Source organism: Barbus barbus (genome assembly GCF_936440315.1).
Source record: "Barbus barbus genome assembly, chromosome: 20".
In the NCBI taxonomy this organism is placed as follows: Eukaryota; Metazoa; Chordata; class Actinopteri; order Cypriniformes; family Cyprinidae; genus Barbus; species Barbus barbus.
Window position 1 is genome coordinate 28,460,906 of NC_136748.1, and position 17,900 is coordinate 28,478,805.

Consider the following 17,900-nt stretch of genomic DNA (forward strand, 5'->3'; position numbering starts at 1 on the left):
GACGCGTCATTATAATACGAGCACTCTGATTGGTCGACATCGCTTGCAATGTACGCGTCCTTCCGTAGCGGGGCTAGTTGTCACATTTGTCACTCAGATGCTAGATTTATTTTTTAATGTAAAATGTTGAATAGACACGAACCTTTAAGATGTCAGTGTGGTTTTATTGTTTATTCAACACAACAGCATATGATATTGGAATTTCGGAAGAGAAAAATTTATATAAATTATTCTAATTTAAAATCGGATTATTTTTTACATTAGTTGTGCTTAATTCAAACAAATGTCGTATATGCAAAAAATAAAAATAATAATGTTTACTGTAGATCAGTGTAGAGCACCTGCAGTGGGACGTACCTCGCTTCTATTGGCTGCTGGAGCTGTCAATCATGCGATGACGTCATGCTGGTATTGTGTTCGAGGAAGCGCGAGGAACCCAGAAGATATGTGACTTTATAACTCATATCGACACCACCTAAGAGTTTAATGCGACTGCAGTTAAAATATACGGTTTCCAACGTCCCGAGCAAAAAGGTATGCTAATATTTCGTCTTTTTTGAGTTACTTAATGGCTAAGTTTGGCCAAGTGTCATTGATTATTTATATCATAATCAATGCATCATCTTTGATTATTTATATCATAATCAATGCATCATCTTTGGTCATTTATATCATAATCAATGCATCATCAGTAATAATGTGATCAGAGTTCTAGACTGTCAAGTTTTTCCTTTTAAGTTGCAGTTTTCGTAGTTTGTTGAAACCATTTAGTCTTTTATATAGAATATATTTGTATTATAAGTGAGTTTTGATCAGGCCTGTATTGATTATTGATCAGCTCCAGTGAATGTGATGCTTTGCAGCTGTTCACTATCATTACTGGGTTCAGAACCACGTTTTGTTCTCAGGTGCTTCCTGTATCACTTCCTTGTTACAAAAAAACACATAATTTACACAAAAGTTCTATTAATTATAAATATTGATATTAATAATTAAAAAATTTTTTTTCTCTAAGTGAAAGTAAGGGAAAGTGGACATTTATTAGGTGAAACTTCCTCTGGACTGTCCAGTATTGACTAACAGGTGAAGTTCCTGGACATGGGTTCAGAGCTGCAATAAGTCTATAAATAAATATATATATATATATATGTGTGATTCTGCACTTTACAGCAGCTTCTAAGTCCCTTAGTCTTTGTTATAGATCATGGTTTGAAAATACTTAGACTTTAACAGCAGTATGCTAGCTGTCAACTTTGAATGCATAAAAATAAATAGACTTTGACTTTTTTTTAACTAAATATTTGGTACAAAATTTGTCATTATTAATTAGGGCTCAATTAATCAGTGAATCAGATGAAAATAAATAAATTAATTAATTTGAATCCATCATTTACAGTACTATCCTTTATGAAACATTATGTACAGTTATCCTGATTATCAATTATTATATATTTAATCTTTTAGTTGTTTCAGTCTTATTACGAATAACCCTAAGTCTCTCCCTAACATTATGACCGTAGTTAAAATATTCATAATTGTCTTAAAATAATAAGAAAACTACTAATGAAAATAGTTTTTGTGCAAAATAGTGTGTATAACATATATTATAGTTGTGAAAAAAGTTGCCTTGACAACTAGCTAAATAAAGTAAGTTAAAGTTTTAGTCATTTTATTGTGTTTTTGTCTCTTTTTTTAATGTGTCTATATATTAGTTTATTTGGTTTTAGTTATTTTAGTATTTCAACTTAAAATAAATGAAAATGAGAAATGTTGCCAGCTATCTGAAATAAGTAAGAATAAGTTAAAGAATAGTCATTTTGTTGTGTGTTTTTGTCATTTTATTCATCTTTTTGGCAACTGGTTGAAATGAAGTACGTTTTAAATGAAGTTTGAGTTGTGATGCGGTCAGTAAAGTTCAGGGTGGGTTAGTAATGATCTTTAACAGGCACAAGTTAGGTAGTCTGCTGAAAAGAGTGTGTGTTAATGAGGAAATTGATGACTTGTGGGCAAAAATCCATTTCATTATGGGACTTTAACATGAACAAGCGGTGTCTGTTATAAATTGGTTTTGTGTATTGACAGTGAAGAAAGTGACAGCCGCAGCACAGGATGCAGGTCAGCGGTTATCTGTGTGCTCTCATCGCCTGTAGTGCATTAACCCTGTCCCTGGAGTCTGGAAACGACGCGCCGCCGCTCCTCCTGGTGTCGTTTGATGGTTTTCGTGCAGACTACCTAAAGAAATACTCATTTCCCAATCTTGAGAAGTTCTTCTCCGAGGGCGTGCTTGTCCACGAGCTGACCAATGTGTTCACGACGAAAACCTTTCCCAATCATTACAGTCTCGTCACAGGGCTGTACGCAGAGAGCCACGGGATACTGGCCAGTATTATGTACGACCCAGTGTCGAAAAAGACATTCTCTCTTCAGAATGACAGTGATCCTTTCTGGTGGAACGAAGCCACGCCGATTTGGGTGTCTGTGGAGGAGTCTGGATATAAGGCAGCGGCTGCTATGTGGCCAGGAACGGATGTCAGTATTCAAAACCACACATTAACATACCGATTCGAATACGACCCCAAGGTGACTTTCCAAGAAAGGCTGGGAAACCTCACACAATGGATGACCAAAGACAAAACTGTGAAGTTTGGCACTCTGTATTGGGAAGAGCCCGACCGGAGCGGACACCTATACGGCCCGGACAACACCACTGAGATGACCAGGGTTTTAAAGGAAGTGGATGATCATATAGGCATCCTGATGGAGCAGCTCAACAAAACGGGATTATGGGGGAAAATTAACGTCATCATCACTAGTGATCACGGCATGGCCCAGTGTTCTCAAGAGCGTCTTATTAAACTGGATGACTGCATCAGTCCGAGCAGCTACAGGGTGGTGGATCTCACTCCTGTGGCTGCTATAATCCCACTGGAAGGTCATTATTTATACTCTATTTAATTAATGTTTAAATTAAAAAGCTTGTCTTCCCCACAGTGATCTGTGATTATTTTTTTTTTTTTTCTTCTTCTGCTTTTAAAATTGCCACCAGTGTGTGTGTGTGTGTGTATATATATATATATATATATATATATATATATATATTAGGACAATTTTGACATTTGGCTCAAAAATAAAAAATAAATCAAATAACACTGCAGCTTTTTTAACAACAGTTCATGTAGGACTAAGAAATGTTTAACGATTTACAGCATTTTAAATAACGACAATATTAATTATATTCATTTTTATCCTGTGGGACAGTGAAAATGCCACGTCAACAACCCATACATGCATATATAGGTACTTAAATATATAGTTTAAGTAATATTTAATAAATAATATATAATTTGAATAATATTTCATTTAAATGTGCTTTTATTGTACACACAATACTTAAGAAATTTACTAAAATATTTGTTGCATTCATGCATTATCCACAAAAGATTTAGGCTATAGATATTGGTCTACGGGGCTGGTTAATAACTAGTAATTTGATGCATTTTACTTTGTTTATTTATTTGTTTATTCCTTAAAATCCCACCGTTTTTCTTTCCAAAGTCCACAGATTTGATCTGGGTCTGCTAATATGGATGTTTCCTCATAATTACTTGTTTTTTATTTTCTTTATTTAATTGACAGATAATTCGACTGTGTACAAAAACCTGTCCAGCTGTCACGATCACATGAAGGCGTACCTGAAGGACAATGTTCCTGATAGGCTGCACTATAAAAACAATGTAAGGATCCAGCCAATCCTTTTGGTGGCGGATGAAGGCTGGACGATTGTCAAAAATGGCAAACTCCCACGCAGTAAGTGTTCCTTGAAAGCAATTTTTGAGTTTGAATTTGCATTGAATTAATGAATTCAAATTAATTCACAAATGGTATTTAAAAAATGCATATCTTGGCAATTGTGATTTGTGCATTGTTTTTCATGAGTTTCTTGTCTTTCGCAGTGGGCGATCATGGCTATGACAATACACTACCCAGCATGCATCCCTTCCTGGCCGCCCACGGGCCTGCGTTCCGCAAAGGCTACAAGATGTCGAGCTTTAATAGTGTGGATCTCTACCCGCTCATGTGTCACCTCGTGGGCGTCCTTCCGAGGCCTAACAATGGCAGCTTCGCTCACGTGCGCTGTGCGCTAGTTAACGAGCAGTGCGGAGAGCTAGCGCTAGCGGTGGGCCTCGTCATCGGGGTTCTGATCATCCTGACCACCTTCACCTGTCTATTCAAGCTGATGAAGAACAGAGATGCCTCGTCTCCACGTCCGTTCGCCCGCTTGGAGTTAGAGGACGACGCTGATGACGAGCCGCTGCTTGAATGAAGCGTGTCAGTAGAAGCAGGTACTGTGTTGGATGGAGGGATTTGACTCGATACAGACACATGCAGCATACAATAAAGAAACAGTTTAACGACTGCATTTCTAATTTCAGGTGAACTGTTCCTTTAAATGCTGAAATGGTGCAGAGATGACAATCATACTGAAACTGTAAGGGAGAAATTGAGCCGTTGAAGCCAGTAACATACACTGAAGGCACAATAATGATGAGTGATCGTTAGTACCAAACAACATGACAAAACATGTCCTTGACATCAGCAGCTGTTGAGATAGAATTACCTTATAGGCATTTAGTTTTAAAATTGTTCTTAAAGGGATAGTTCACCCAAAAATGAAAATTCTGACAAGCTTCATGTTGTTCCCATCCTGTATGAATTGCTTTCTTCCGTTGAGCACAAGATATTTTGAAGAATGTGGGTAATCAAACATTTGCCAGTCACCCATTAACTTCCATAGTATGGAAAAAATACTTTGGAAGTCAATGGTTACCAGCAACTGTTTGGCAACCATTCAAAATATCTTCTTTTATGTTTAACAGAAGAAAGAAAGGCTTGGAACCGGTTTGGAACACTTTGAGGGCGAGTAAATGAGCACAGAAGTTCTGTCCCTGTATGAGTTCCCTGGTAGGGAATTTCTACTGCAGAATAAAAAATAAAAAAGGTAACTGTGACTCAGAATTGTGAGATATAAACTCAGAATTGGAACATATAAACTTGCAATTCTGAAGGAAAATGTCAAGCATCTATTTCTTGTCCCCGATTCTGACTTTATATGTTGCCAATCTTATTAATTTACCCAGAACTGCAAGATATACTAAAATTGCAAGTTATAAACTTATATTTATAAGGAAAAAGTCTAGCCATGGAATTAAAAAAAAAGTCTATATCTCACAATTGTTTTTTTTCACCTCAGAATTTACCGATACAAACTCAAAAAACTCAAAATTCCGAGGAAAAAGTTCATTTGTTTTTGCCACGGAATAAAATAATAACGATCACTTTGACTTATATCTTGTAATTCTCTCAATAAACTTGAACTAATTTTGAGGAAAAAAGGTCAGAATTGCAGGTTATAAACTTGAAATTGCGAGGAAAAGTCAAGCTTGTCATGGAATAAAAAAGGGTAAATGCGATTTATCTCACAATTCTCACGATTGTTTTTTCCCCTCAGAACAGTGAGATAAAAACTCGTAAATTCTGAGGAAAAACCCAAGCTTGTTTTTGCCAAGGAATAAAAATAAAGGTAATCTCGTGACTTTATATCTTGTAATTCTCATTTTTTTCCTTAATATCGCAAGATATAAACTCAGAATTGTGAGAAATAAACTCATTTTGAGAAAAAAGTCAGAATTGCAAGTTCTAAACTTGTAATTGTGATAAAGTCAAGCTTGTTTCTGTCATGAAATAAAAAAGGTTAATTGTGACTATTTATCTCACAATTCAGAATTACAAGTTTATGTTTTACAATTCTGACTTTTTTCTCAGAATAGAAACAAAAATTGTAAGACGTTAATTAATTTCTTTTTCTTTGTGGCGGAAATAAGTTTTCATACCCTGTACAACAACATGTACAAAAAAAGCAAAAAATATTTAGATTGCGTGTTAGATAATTTCCTGAATAATCTCACATGCACAAGCATGCTCTGTTCATGTTTAACAGATTTCAGAATGATTAAATCATGCTACTTCCATTTAATGCTTTTTAGCGTTATCATATGCATATAAAAAATATTGCTTTATGTCTATGCATACTGTATGTTAGCTGTCAAGTTACTGAGGTACACCACGCTTCATGCTCAGAATATATATATAGAATAGATATAGTCTCAGAATGCATTGAAACAATGATTTCTACTTAGGTTTGCAATGCTTTTGAGAAATGCAGGGAAAAAAAGTGCAGAACATTAGCAATAATAGTTGTTACTAGCTTGTTTTCAGTGAATAAACACGATACTGAGGTTACTTGAAAATGCCCGTACTGAGCATTTGCTTGTAGTGAAAGTTTATTTATTAAGTCACGTTTTATCTGTTCTCACCGCCGGGGAGATACACAACCAGTTATCTGAATATTTATTTATTTTTCTAGAAGTTGCTTTGTTTCTTTGCAGAAAAGGCATATTTAATCAAATGCAACTAAACTAATGCTAAATCTCACGTTTCTTCTTGAATCCCTACTGAGGAATATTTCTGTAGGGTTTATGAGGGCTTTTTACCTGAATGTTATGATTCTGAGTGTTGAATGTTTCTCAGAGATTGTTGTATGTGTAAATACACTGTAAAGCTTGTGTTTTTGCTTATTGCACTGTGGTCTGTAGGTTCAGGTTCGGGGAAGGGAACATGTTGCTGCTTTTAAAATGAGGAATTTTTATTCATGCTTTAAAAATGTTTGTATAACAGGGATGTTACTTTTCTATTTAATTACTAGCATTTGTTCTTTTTTTTTTAAATGGCATTGCTCGTGTTTTGGACTTGTAATGCTGGTTTTTGACTCTTGACTTGAAATGACATTTAAGAGCTGTGCAATGTTTTTTTTCATTTTGACTTTTTATCCATGGTTTGTCATTTTCTAAATATTTCTTGCCGTTTTGTCTGAACATTTAGCAGCGGTCAATATTATTTGACATCAGTCTTTAGTTACTGAAACAGGAAATCACCCTGGCTTGTGCAGTATTTGGCTATCAAATGTTTGTGGCCATATTTTCACAGCTTTGTAAATCTTCATGAAACTATGCAAAGCAAAAACTAAATGGAACCTTTTGTGACTGAAAAACATGAAAATCAAATAAAATATATATTTCAGCTATTTAAAGAGTGTATTTTTATGAAGTACAGGTAGATTTTTGTAGATGATGTCAAGCAGCCACTAGAGGTCTCACTTTGTTATTGTCCAACTTCCAGGTAAACTACAGGTTACTGTATATATCATGACACTGCTGTGAGGACAATCAGTTGTGACTTATTCAGTCAAGAGAAATGATGTGTAAAAGTTGTTTTTATGTACAGAATTGATGCTAATATAGAAGCAATATGTCTGGCTCTTGGCTTATATACAGTATCTCAAAGAAGTGAGTACACCCCTCACATTTTAGTAAATATTTTATTATATCTTTTCATGTGACAACACTGAAGAAATGACACTTTGCTCCAATGTAAAGTAGTGAGTGTACAGCTTGTATAACAGTGTAAATTTGCTGTCCCCTCAAAATAACTCAACACACAGCAATTAATGTCTAAACTGCTGTAAAAAAAGTGAGCACACCCCTAAGTGAAAATGTCCAAATTGGGCCCAAAGTGTCAATATTTTGTGTGGCCATTATTTTCCAGCACTGCCTTAACCCCCTTGGGCATGGCGTTCACCAGAGCTTCACAGGTTGCCACTGGAGTCCTCTTCCACTCCTCCATGATGACATCACAGAGCTGGTGGATGTTAGAGACCTTGCGCTCCTCCACCTTCCGTTTGAGGATGCCCCACAGATGGTCAATAGGGTTTAGGTCTGGAGACATGCTTGGCCAGTCCATCACCTTTACCCTCAGCTTCTTTAGCAAGGCAGTGGTCGTCTTGGAGGTGTATTTGGGGTCGTTATCATGTTGGAATACTGCCCTGCGGCCCAGTCTCTGCTTCAGTATGTCACAGTACATGTTGGTATTCATGGTTCCCTCAATGAACTGTAGATCCCCAGTGCCGGCAGCACTCATGCAGCCCCAGACCATGACACTCCCACCACCATGCTTGACTGTCGGCAAGACACACTTGTCTTTGTACTCCTCACCTGGTTGCCGCCACACACGCTTGACACCATCTGAACCAAATAAGTTTATCTTGGTCTCATCAGACCACAGGACATGGTTCCAGTAATCCATGTCCTTAGTCTGCTTGTCTTCAGCAAACTGTTTGCGGGCTTTCTTGTGCATCATCTTTAGAAGCCATGCAGATCAATTTGATGCAGTGTGCACTGGTCTGAGCACTGACAGGCTGACCCCCCACCCCTTCAACCCCTGCAGCAATGCTGACAGCTCTCATACGTCTATTTCCCAAACACAAACTCTGGATATGACGCTGAGCACGTGCACTCGACTTCTTTGGTCAACCATGGCGAGGCCTGTTCTGAGTGGAACCTGTCCTGTTAAACCGCTGTATTGTCTTGGCCACCGTGCTGCAGCTCAGTTTCAGGGTCTTGGCAATCTTCTTATAGACTATGCCAACTTTATGTAGAGCAATAATTCTTTTTTTCAGATCCTCAGAGAGTTCTTTGCCATGAGGTGCCATGTTGAACTTCCAGTGACCAGTATGAGAGAGTGAGAGCGATATCACCAAATTTAACACACCTGCTCCCCATTCACACCTGAGACCTTGTAAAACTAACGAGTCACATGACACCGGGGAGAGAAAATGGCTAATTGGGCCCAATTTGGACATTTTCCCTTAGGGGTGTACTCACTTTTGTGGCCAGCGGTTTAGACATTAATGGCTGTGTGTTGAGTTATTTTGAGGGGACAGCAAATTTACACTGTTATACAAGCTGTACACTCACTACTTTACATTGGAGCAAAGTGTTATTTCTTCAGTGTTGTCACATGAAAAGATACAATAAAAATATTTACAAAAATGTGAGGGGTGTACTCACTTCTGGGGGGGAGGGGGTGTACACACCGCACAAAACGGTGCCATTCAAAATTTGGGGTTGATAAGATTTGTTATTGTTTTTGAATCTCTTCAGCTCACCAAGGCTGCATTTATTTGATTAAATATATAGAAAAAAAACAGTAATATTGTGAAATATTATTACAATTTAAAATAACTGTTTTCTATTTTGATATATGTTAAATAGTAATTTATTGTTGTGAATCAAAGCTGAATTTTCAGCATCATTACTCCAGTCTTTAGTGTCACATGATCCTTCAGAAATCATTCTAATATACTGATTTGGTTATTATCAATTCTTAAATATGATAATTTCTCATTATTATCAATGTTGAATACAGCTGGGGCACATAACATTTTTGATGAAAGGTTTTTATTGAATATAAAGCAATACCAAAAAAAACTGCATTAATTTCAAATAGAATTTCCAAAAAGTCTTTACTGTCAATTTTGATAAATTCTAAATTCAGTTTGCTAAATAAAAGCATTCATTTCTTTAAAAAAATACATTTAATAGACCTATGGTCATATGTATAGTTGTATTAAATTATCTGACATAATTAAAAAAATTTATTTACTATCACTTTTGATCAATTTAATGTATTCTTGCTGAAAAAAGTGTTAATTTCTTAAATAATACATTTAATGACCCAAAACTTTTAAATGGTGATGTATATATAACATTTATTAGAACATTTCACTGTGCCAAATCTAATATGACGTACCACAAATACTTATCTGCTTAGTTGGTGTTCAAAAGAGAGCATCAGTTTAGTGTGTGACTGTTACTGTACAGTCCTGAGGTCAGTAATCATGTGTAAATGAGTGTTCAGGGAGGCTACGGCTCTATATTTAGAGAGAACTTACTGGAATGGTTTACTCATAACCGTCCCAAACTGAACCACCAGCTGATTATGAAGCCCGACCGGGAGGAACTGGGGCCTGAGAGACAGTGACCCAATTAAAAATGCTACTTATTTATTTAGTCATTTAGCAGACGCTTTTATCCAAAACGACTTACAAATGAGTACTTACTGTACGCCACATCTGCCATTCCACTAAAAATCACTTAAACACCAGCTGATTCGAAGATAATGAGCAAAAAGGGTGATGTTAGTAAGGAAAATAAAAATTTTGTACGACTACTAAACCCAGTTGGGATTTTCGCACCAGCGCTGTGAGAGGTCAGTGTTTCGTGACTCAGGTTTTGACAGGAAGGAGTGAAATATGATTCATCATATTTCTATAAAGGACCCGAGCGACACTGAGCTGGTGTAGGTGACACTGAACTCCTCCCTAGTGCTCCTGCGCCGCGTGGAGGCTATTTTTGGCCCTCCTGTGACAGTCAGAGCGGCTCTCACTGACAGCTGACCGCAGGGGCCAAATCAAAACAAGCACCGCACCTCCACCGACCTGTTACAGCGCCGAGACCATCACAACACCCCGCCGGACACTTAACAGACTCCCACATCCAAGGAAAAGAGATTACATATTCATAATTCTCAATCAGCCTCTGAATTGGAGTGAGCTTCAGCGATATGACCTCAAATGAGGAGGACAAAGATCCTGATATTGAGCTTTTCGTGAAGGTAAGCATGAACATAAGCTTTAATGAGCTGTGGGTCTAAGCTCTCTGGCTGTGTTTGTGTGCTGCATACTTAATCAATAATCAGGAATCGATGCTGGCATTACTTTTAAGAGCTTTCTGACAGTTTTAGCAGTTTTGGTTGAGGTTAAGGTGGGCGTTTGGCCCGGGACAGTAACATTTCAAAGGTTGCTGTTGAATTATTTCTTCCTTTCTATCAACAGCTCACGCTCTACTTCCTTTGTGTTCAAGTGTCTCCTTTCTTCTGCTGCCTTCTGTGGTTTATTTTTGCATTGGGATTTTTAAATGTGATGATGTTTAGAGAATGTTAACAGCTGAAAGAATGAGGGTGAAATGTTGATAAAGACATTATAAAAGCTTTATAAATCAAAGAACCGTCATAGTCGCAGAAGGTCAGATGCTGTGTTTCTTACAAGTGGCGTCAAAGTTATTAATAGAGCTAATATTGACAGCAAATGCAAAGGGGTTGGAAAACTTTGTGTTTACTGCTTGCTGACTATTGATTTATGAACTTAGTGATGTTTGTGAAGTTGCTTAAAATTAGGGTTAGTAATTTGACAGCCCCTAACTTTTAGTATTAAACTCTCACATACTGTGTTATAGACATGAATGATTCATTTGCTCACCCTCCACTTGTTTCAAACTTGTATGAGTTTCTTTCTTCTGTTGAACACAAAAGAAGATATTTTAAAGAATGTGTTGTAACCAAACAGTTGCCGGTAGTCATTCAGTTTTTTGTCATACTATGGAAGTCAATGGCTACCGTCAACTGTTTGGTTACCAGCATTCTTAAAAATATCATTTTTAGTCCTCTATACAGAATAAATAGAATTATAATTTTGGGGTAAACTATCCACCTACACTTTAAAAAATAAATGTTCCAAAAGCAAATGCCATAGAATAACTCCGAATAACATTTCTTAAAAGAACTGAGTTTATATCTCACAAGAACCAAGTGTAAAAAAACATTTGAATAATCTAAAATCACCTTTTTCCATATTTAACCTTTTGTGCAATGGAAAGATTCTATGCATGTTAAAGGTTCTTCATGAAACCAAAGATTCCAATAGATTTTTCAAGAGTTTTGCATGGACAATCCAAAGAGAGTCATAAAACACTATGCATATCTGTTTGACCAAAATAACAAATTTAAATAACATTATATTTAGTATATTTAGGGAAGGTGGATTGAGTGATGTCAGATTGAAAGATCTTGCATATCACATACTTTAAACATCTCTGCGTGTGATCTCTACCTCATGTGTAACATCAGCAATAACTCTGAGCCAATCAAGCGTTGACCATTTGAAAACTAACCTCTATGCATTTTATCCCAGCATAGCTAAGTGCTAAACACATTCATTTTAGGTGGCGAGGGTGACGTCTAACTCATAGTTGTGTTGACAGGTACAGTATGACCCCAAACCCTGCTGTGGGCTAATGGGGCAGGTAATGGAATTTCCATGCATAATTCAGCTCAAGCGCGGATCTGATGTCCGGCTCAGGTTACTGGCCCAGTTTAAGGACACTATTGGATAGCTTGATCGCCTAATTTCAGATATGGAAATTTGGCACAGAATCCCCATTGGTACTATTGTAGTGAAGATTATAAATCATGCACTGAATGGCGAATGACTTTCAGGGGTTTAATCATTTCACATTTTCCCTAATGACACTAACATGCATGTCTTGGTGAAAATGCATGTTTTCTATTTTAATATACTTTAAAATATAATTTATTCCTGTGGTGCAAAGCTGAATTTTCAGTATAATTACTCCAGTCTTCAGTGTCACATGATCCTTCAGAAATCATTCTAATATGCCGATTTATTATCAGTGTTGGAAACAGTTTTTGCTGCTTGATATTTTTGGGAACCTGTGATATTAACATTTTCTAAAATTTAATGACTGTAATAAGTTGAATAATTGTAAAATTATTTTACAATTATTCAATTTATTACAATTATTCAACAGTATTTTGTATATATACAGTTTTTTTGATCCCCTGCTGATTTTGTACGTTTGTCCACTGATAAAGCAATGATCAGTCTATAATTTAAATGGTTGGTTTATTTCAACAGTGAGAGACAGAATAACAACAAAAATATCCAGAAAAACACATTTCAAAGAAGTTATAAATTGACTTGCATTTTAATGAGTCAAATAAGTACTTGACCCCTTCGCAAAACATGACTTCGTACTTGGTAGCAAAACCCTTGTTGGCAATCACAGAGGTCAGATGTTTCTTGTAGTTGGCCACCAGGTTTGCACACATCTCCGGAGGGATTTTGTCCCACTCCTCTTTGCAGATCCTCTCCAAGTCATTAAGGTTTTGAGGCTGACGTTTGGCAACTTGAACCTTCAGCTCCCTCCACAGATTTTCTATGGGATTAAGGTCTGGAGACTGGCTAGGCCACTCCAGGACCTCAATGTGCTTCTTCTTGAGCCACTCCTTTGTTGCCTTGGCCGTGTGTTTTGGGTCATTGTCATTCTGGAATACCCATCCACGACTCATTTTCAGTGCCCTGGTTGGCTTCAATGCCCTGGCCCTGATGGTACATGGCTCCGTCCATCGTCCCTTTGATGCTGTGCAGTTGTCATGTCCCCTTAGCAAAAAAACACCCCAAAGCATAATGTTTCCACCTCCATGTTTGACGGTGGTGATGGTGTTCTTGGGGTCATAGGCAGCATTCCTCCTCCTCCAAACACGGCGAGTTGAGTTGATGCCAAAGAGCTGGATTTTGGTCTCATCTGACTACAACCACTTTCACCCAGTTCTCCTCTGAATCATTGGCAAACTTCAGACGGGACTGTACATGTTCTTTCTTGAGCAGGGGGACCTTGCAGGCGCTGCAGGATTTCAGTCCTTCACAGTGTTACCAATTGTTTTCTTGGTGACTATGGTCCCAGCTGCCTTGAGATCATTGACAAGATCCTCCTGTGTAGTTCTGTGCTGATTCCTCACTGTTCTCATGATCATTGAAACTCCACGAGGTGAGATTTTGCATGGAGCCCCAGACTGGGGGAGATTCACAGTTATTTTGTGTTTCTTCCATTTGTGAATAATCACACCAGCTGTTGTCACCTTCTCACCAAGCTACAGGTAACTAACTGAGATTAGGAGCTGTCCCTTTAAGAGAGTGCTCCAAATCTCAGCTCCTTACCTGTATAAAAGACACCTGGGAGCCAGAAATCTTGCTGATTCATAGGGGATCAAATACTTATTTGACTCATTAAAATGCAAATCAATTTATAACTTTTTTGAAATGCGTTTTTCTGGATTTTGTTGTTATTCTGTCTCTCACTGTTCAAATAAACCTACCATTAAAATCTTTGTCAGTGGGCAAATGTACAAAATCATCAGGGGATCAAATAATCCCCCCCCCCCCCCCACTGTATACACACACTCTCACATAAATTTTATATAAGTTTCTTGAAATTAAATAAGTTGAACTATGTTGAATATACGTGAATGATCTTATATAATATTTAATTTATTGATAATATTTTCAAGACCTTGCCTACACTAAAAATAATACTGTGGTGGTACTATGGTATTATACTTATATGATGTGATGTATTGAGTTGATACTGATTTATCGGTTTTGTTCCTCAGGCTGGCAGTGATGGAGAAAGTATCGGAAACTGTCCTTTCTCTCAAAGGCTTTTTATGATCCTGTGGCTGAAGGGAGTCGTGTTCAACGTCACCACAGTCGACCTGAAAAGGTAACAAATTGTACTTAAAAGTATGCTTCTGGTATTGGAGTGGCGGTTAGAAACCACATGGATCAAAATTTTGTGGCTTTTATTTAAAGTCTGTTAGCTTTAGATAGATGTCCCACCCAAATGTCCTGTTTCAACCAGAAATACATTAACAAAGCTAAGTAACCCGTGCTTATCAAGCATTTTCATTGGCTTTAATTGGCTGTGTATGTAATGATCAAACTTGGATGTGAATGTGCATTAAAAATCTAAAGTTTTCCATTTTTCTTCAAGGAAACCAGCAGATCTTCATAATCTCGCACCTGGTACTCCTCCACCATTCCTTACATTCAATGGCGAGGTGCGAACAGACGTCAACAAAATCGAAGAATTCTTGGAAGAGATGCTAGCGCCTCCCAAGTAGGTTGCCGTGATGTTCACAGATGGATTGATTGTTTATGTATAAGGTGAACAGCATTATTTTTTGTTCACATCCAAAGGTTTCCAAAACTGGCTGCGAAGAATAAGGAGTCCAACTCGGCGGGAAATGACATCTTCGCGAAGTTCTCAGCCTACATCAAGAACACAAATCCAGGAGCCAACGCAAGTGAGTTTAACGTCTGTTCTATGACTTATTAGACAGGTTCAAGGAATATCTACAGCTCTTTATGAATGCTCCGCTGTCAACGGTGAAATATGTAACCACATGTTATCCAGAGCTCATTCGCATTCCGTTAGGCCTTTACACGGATTGTCTTGACTTAAAGCCGCTGTATTTCTTCAGATAAAAACATTCAGCACAAGCACATATCAAAATTTTGGCTGTGCAGGTCTGGAGAAGGGGCTACTGAAAGCTCTGAAGAAACTGGACAACTTCCTGAACTCCCCTCTGCCGGACGAGATTGATGTCGATAGTACGGGGGAGGAGAAGAGCTCCAAACGCAAGTACTTGGACGGCAATGAATTAACGCTCGCAGACTGCAACCTCCTCCCCAAACTGCACGTAGTGAAGGTAATGTACCACTGAGAGATCTGCTGTAATTGATCATTTAGTGCAAGATAAAATAGTGGCGATTCTTTTTTTTTTTTTTTTTTTTTTTTTTCCCGGCCTGTCAGTAACACAGATAACACATGACAGTATGTATGTGTAGCTATGCTATCATCATTCACAGCCTTTTTTTTTTTTTTTTTTTTTTTTTTTTTTTTTTAATATATTTATTTTTTTATTTTATTTTTTTAATTAATTAATTAATTAAATTTTATATACCCTTTTATTTAACCATACTATGACCGACAAGACCAGGGGACAGAGAAAACAAGAGAGAGAAAGAAAAAAAAAAAAAAAAAAAAATAATAATAATAATAATAAAAAAAAAAATAATAATAATAATTATAATGATAATAATAAAAATAATAATAATAAAAAAAAAAAGGAATTAGAAAACAAAACAAACAAAAAAAAAAAGTTGTGGATAAAGTCAACAGAGAAGGGGGAGAGAAAGAGAGAAAAAAAAGGAGAATGGGGGATAGAGAGAGAGAGAAAAAAAAAAAAAAAAAAACAGACAATTTGCTTCGATACCAGTCCCTTTAATCGCATTTAATCATTCTCAGGGTAGGTTTACATTTTAAAGTCAATTTGTGCACAGAAAAAAAACAGCGGGGCATGTTGTCACATTTTGTATGGGGTAAGTTATCAGGATCCTGCAGTTTTTTGACACTAAATTGAGAAGAAAACCTTTTCTGAAATGTGAAATATTACCTAAATTAAAATAAAAAGTCATCTTCCATATCATACCTGCATTTAAAATGTATTACCGGCAAATTAATGGATAAATTAAAACAAATAAAACAGCAAATTGCAATAAATCCTTGCATGTTGCATTTACGTTTTTGCTTTTTGACAAATTGCAATTTGCAGTTAATAAATTGCATAAAAATACAACATATAAAAGACATGTGATAACTTGCCCCAACCTAACATTTATTAAAATACTATTAGGATGATTTGTTTAGATTATAAATGAGCAGTTGTTTCATTTCTTCATTATTTTTCATCCCACATACAGGTGGTTTGTAATTGCATCATTTCAGCACAGACACACACCTTTTGAACATTCCTACCAGTATTGCCTAGGAAAAACATATATCGTGGCATTTCATAACACTATGTATTAAATATGGGTCAAGTTGTCACATAGGGACCCTATTGACACTGATTTGTGAAGATTGCCTTTTCTCTAATATAAATTTCCACCTAAACTATAAGAAAAAGTCATCTTCCACATCCTATCTGCATTTAAAATGTAATATAGCCTAATTAATGGCTAAATTAAAACTGTAAAACAATTTGCATAAAATTAAAAACATATAAGCCACATGTAACAACTTGCCCCGACTTGATATTTATTACAATCCTTATAGTATGAATAGTTTGGACATAAAGTAGCAGTTGGTTTAGATCATAAACTAGCATCATGTTTCTTTCCACATTCAGGTGGTTTCTAAGAAGTACCGTAACTTTGAGATCCCATCAGAGTTCAGTGGAGTTTGGAGGTACCTGCAGAACGCCTACGCCCGGGATGAATTCACCAATACCTGTGCGGCGGACAGAGAGGTTGAACTGGCCTATCAGGACGTGGCCAAGCGGCTGGGCAAATGAACACGCACTAATCAGTGACTCTAATGCAAAACTGCTAAAGTGGTGACCTTTCTCTTGGTGTCAATGTCTCATTTGTCTAATTTGCCTTCAGGACATTGACTCGGTCCTGTAATATCATGCTTGTGTGTACTTCCCATACTATTGCCATTATGTTTACTGTCTGCAAGTGACATAAACTCCTCTATTAGTGTCGCTATGTATGACAGTCTAGAAGAAAAACACTGTGCCACTGTTTCTCTGCAACTTTTCAGGGCTGGATGATGATTTTCCTCATTTAAAGTCCAATTCTTCCAGCATAAACCTTTCAAATTTTATGTTGTATACATTATTTTTGCTAGCTTGTGAAACAGTAATATAATTTTGTGCTTTATCTAAGAGTAGGACTTTTAATCCTAGTATTTATAATAGTTAATGTGTGTAAATCTCCACAGGAGAAAAAAAAGGCGAGCGTTAAGAATGTAATTTCTTTAGAATTGGCTTGAGAACAATTCTATTTAAGCACACAGCCACAAACTAGTGGAGAAATTAATTAAAATTAGCCTCATTCTGCAGTTGATAAGATAGACATACTGGTGCGAAATTTATGCAGAATATTTTAAAATAATTATTGTTTCTAAGCCATCACAAAAAAATAGGCATGTTTAGGTCTCAGGTAGGCTATCGCTGGAATTTTCATATATTTGAAATGAACAACAATATTGTCTCTTATTAATAAAATATATTTTTTCATATATGATTCGTTGGTGTTTAATCGTGTCATACTGCAAGACGAATATCTCGTCGATTAGCACAGATAATTGACTCATCCCTCAGCAAAGCTCCGATGAGATTAAGGGGAGAAAATTGCATTTTTTGTTTAAGCATATTAATTCTTCCATACAAAATTTGTATTATGAAAAGTTGTGGAAATCATGACTGTAGCTGCGGAACTAGTTTTCTGGGCGGATACTCGC

The 17,900-nt window shown here is 36.7% G+C and overlaps 1 protein-coding gene across 2 annotated transcripts; it reads left to right on the forward strand.

Moving 5' to 3' along the window:
• Window positions 1–404: 404 nt before the first annotated feature.
• On the forward strand, window positions 405–17,680 carry LOC306886582 (chloride intracellular channel protein 5-like). Of its 2 annotated transcripts, XM_079443799.1 has the most exons (9): window positions 405–534; window positions 2,083–2,932; window positions 3,637–3,807; window positions 3,954–4,177; window positions 14,203–14,312; window positions 14,583–14,708; window positions 14,789–14,895; window positions 15,119–15,300; window positions 16,783–17,680. In XM_079443799.1, exons 2-9 carry the CDS (start codon window positions 2,110–2,112, stop codon window positions 16,945–16,947), a joined length of 1,908 nt encoding a protein of 635 aa, XP_079299925.1. In that variant the 5' UTR covers window positions 405–534; window positions 2,083–2,109; the 3' UTR covers window positions 16,948–17,680. The 2 variants fall into 2 exon arrangements, with proteins under 2 accessions (XP_079299925.1, XP_079299924.1); XM_079443798.1 differs by lacking the exons at window positions 405–534; window positions 2,083–2,932; window positions 3,637–3,807; window positions 3,954–4,177 and adding an exon at window positions 10,321–10,569.
• Window positions 17,681–17,900: the final 220 nt, after the last annotated feature.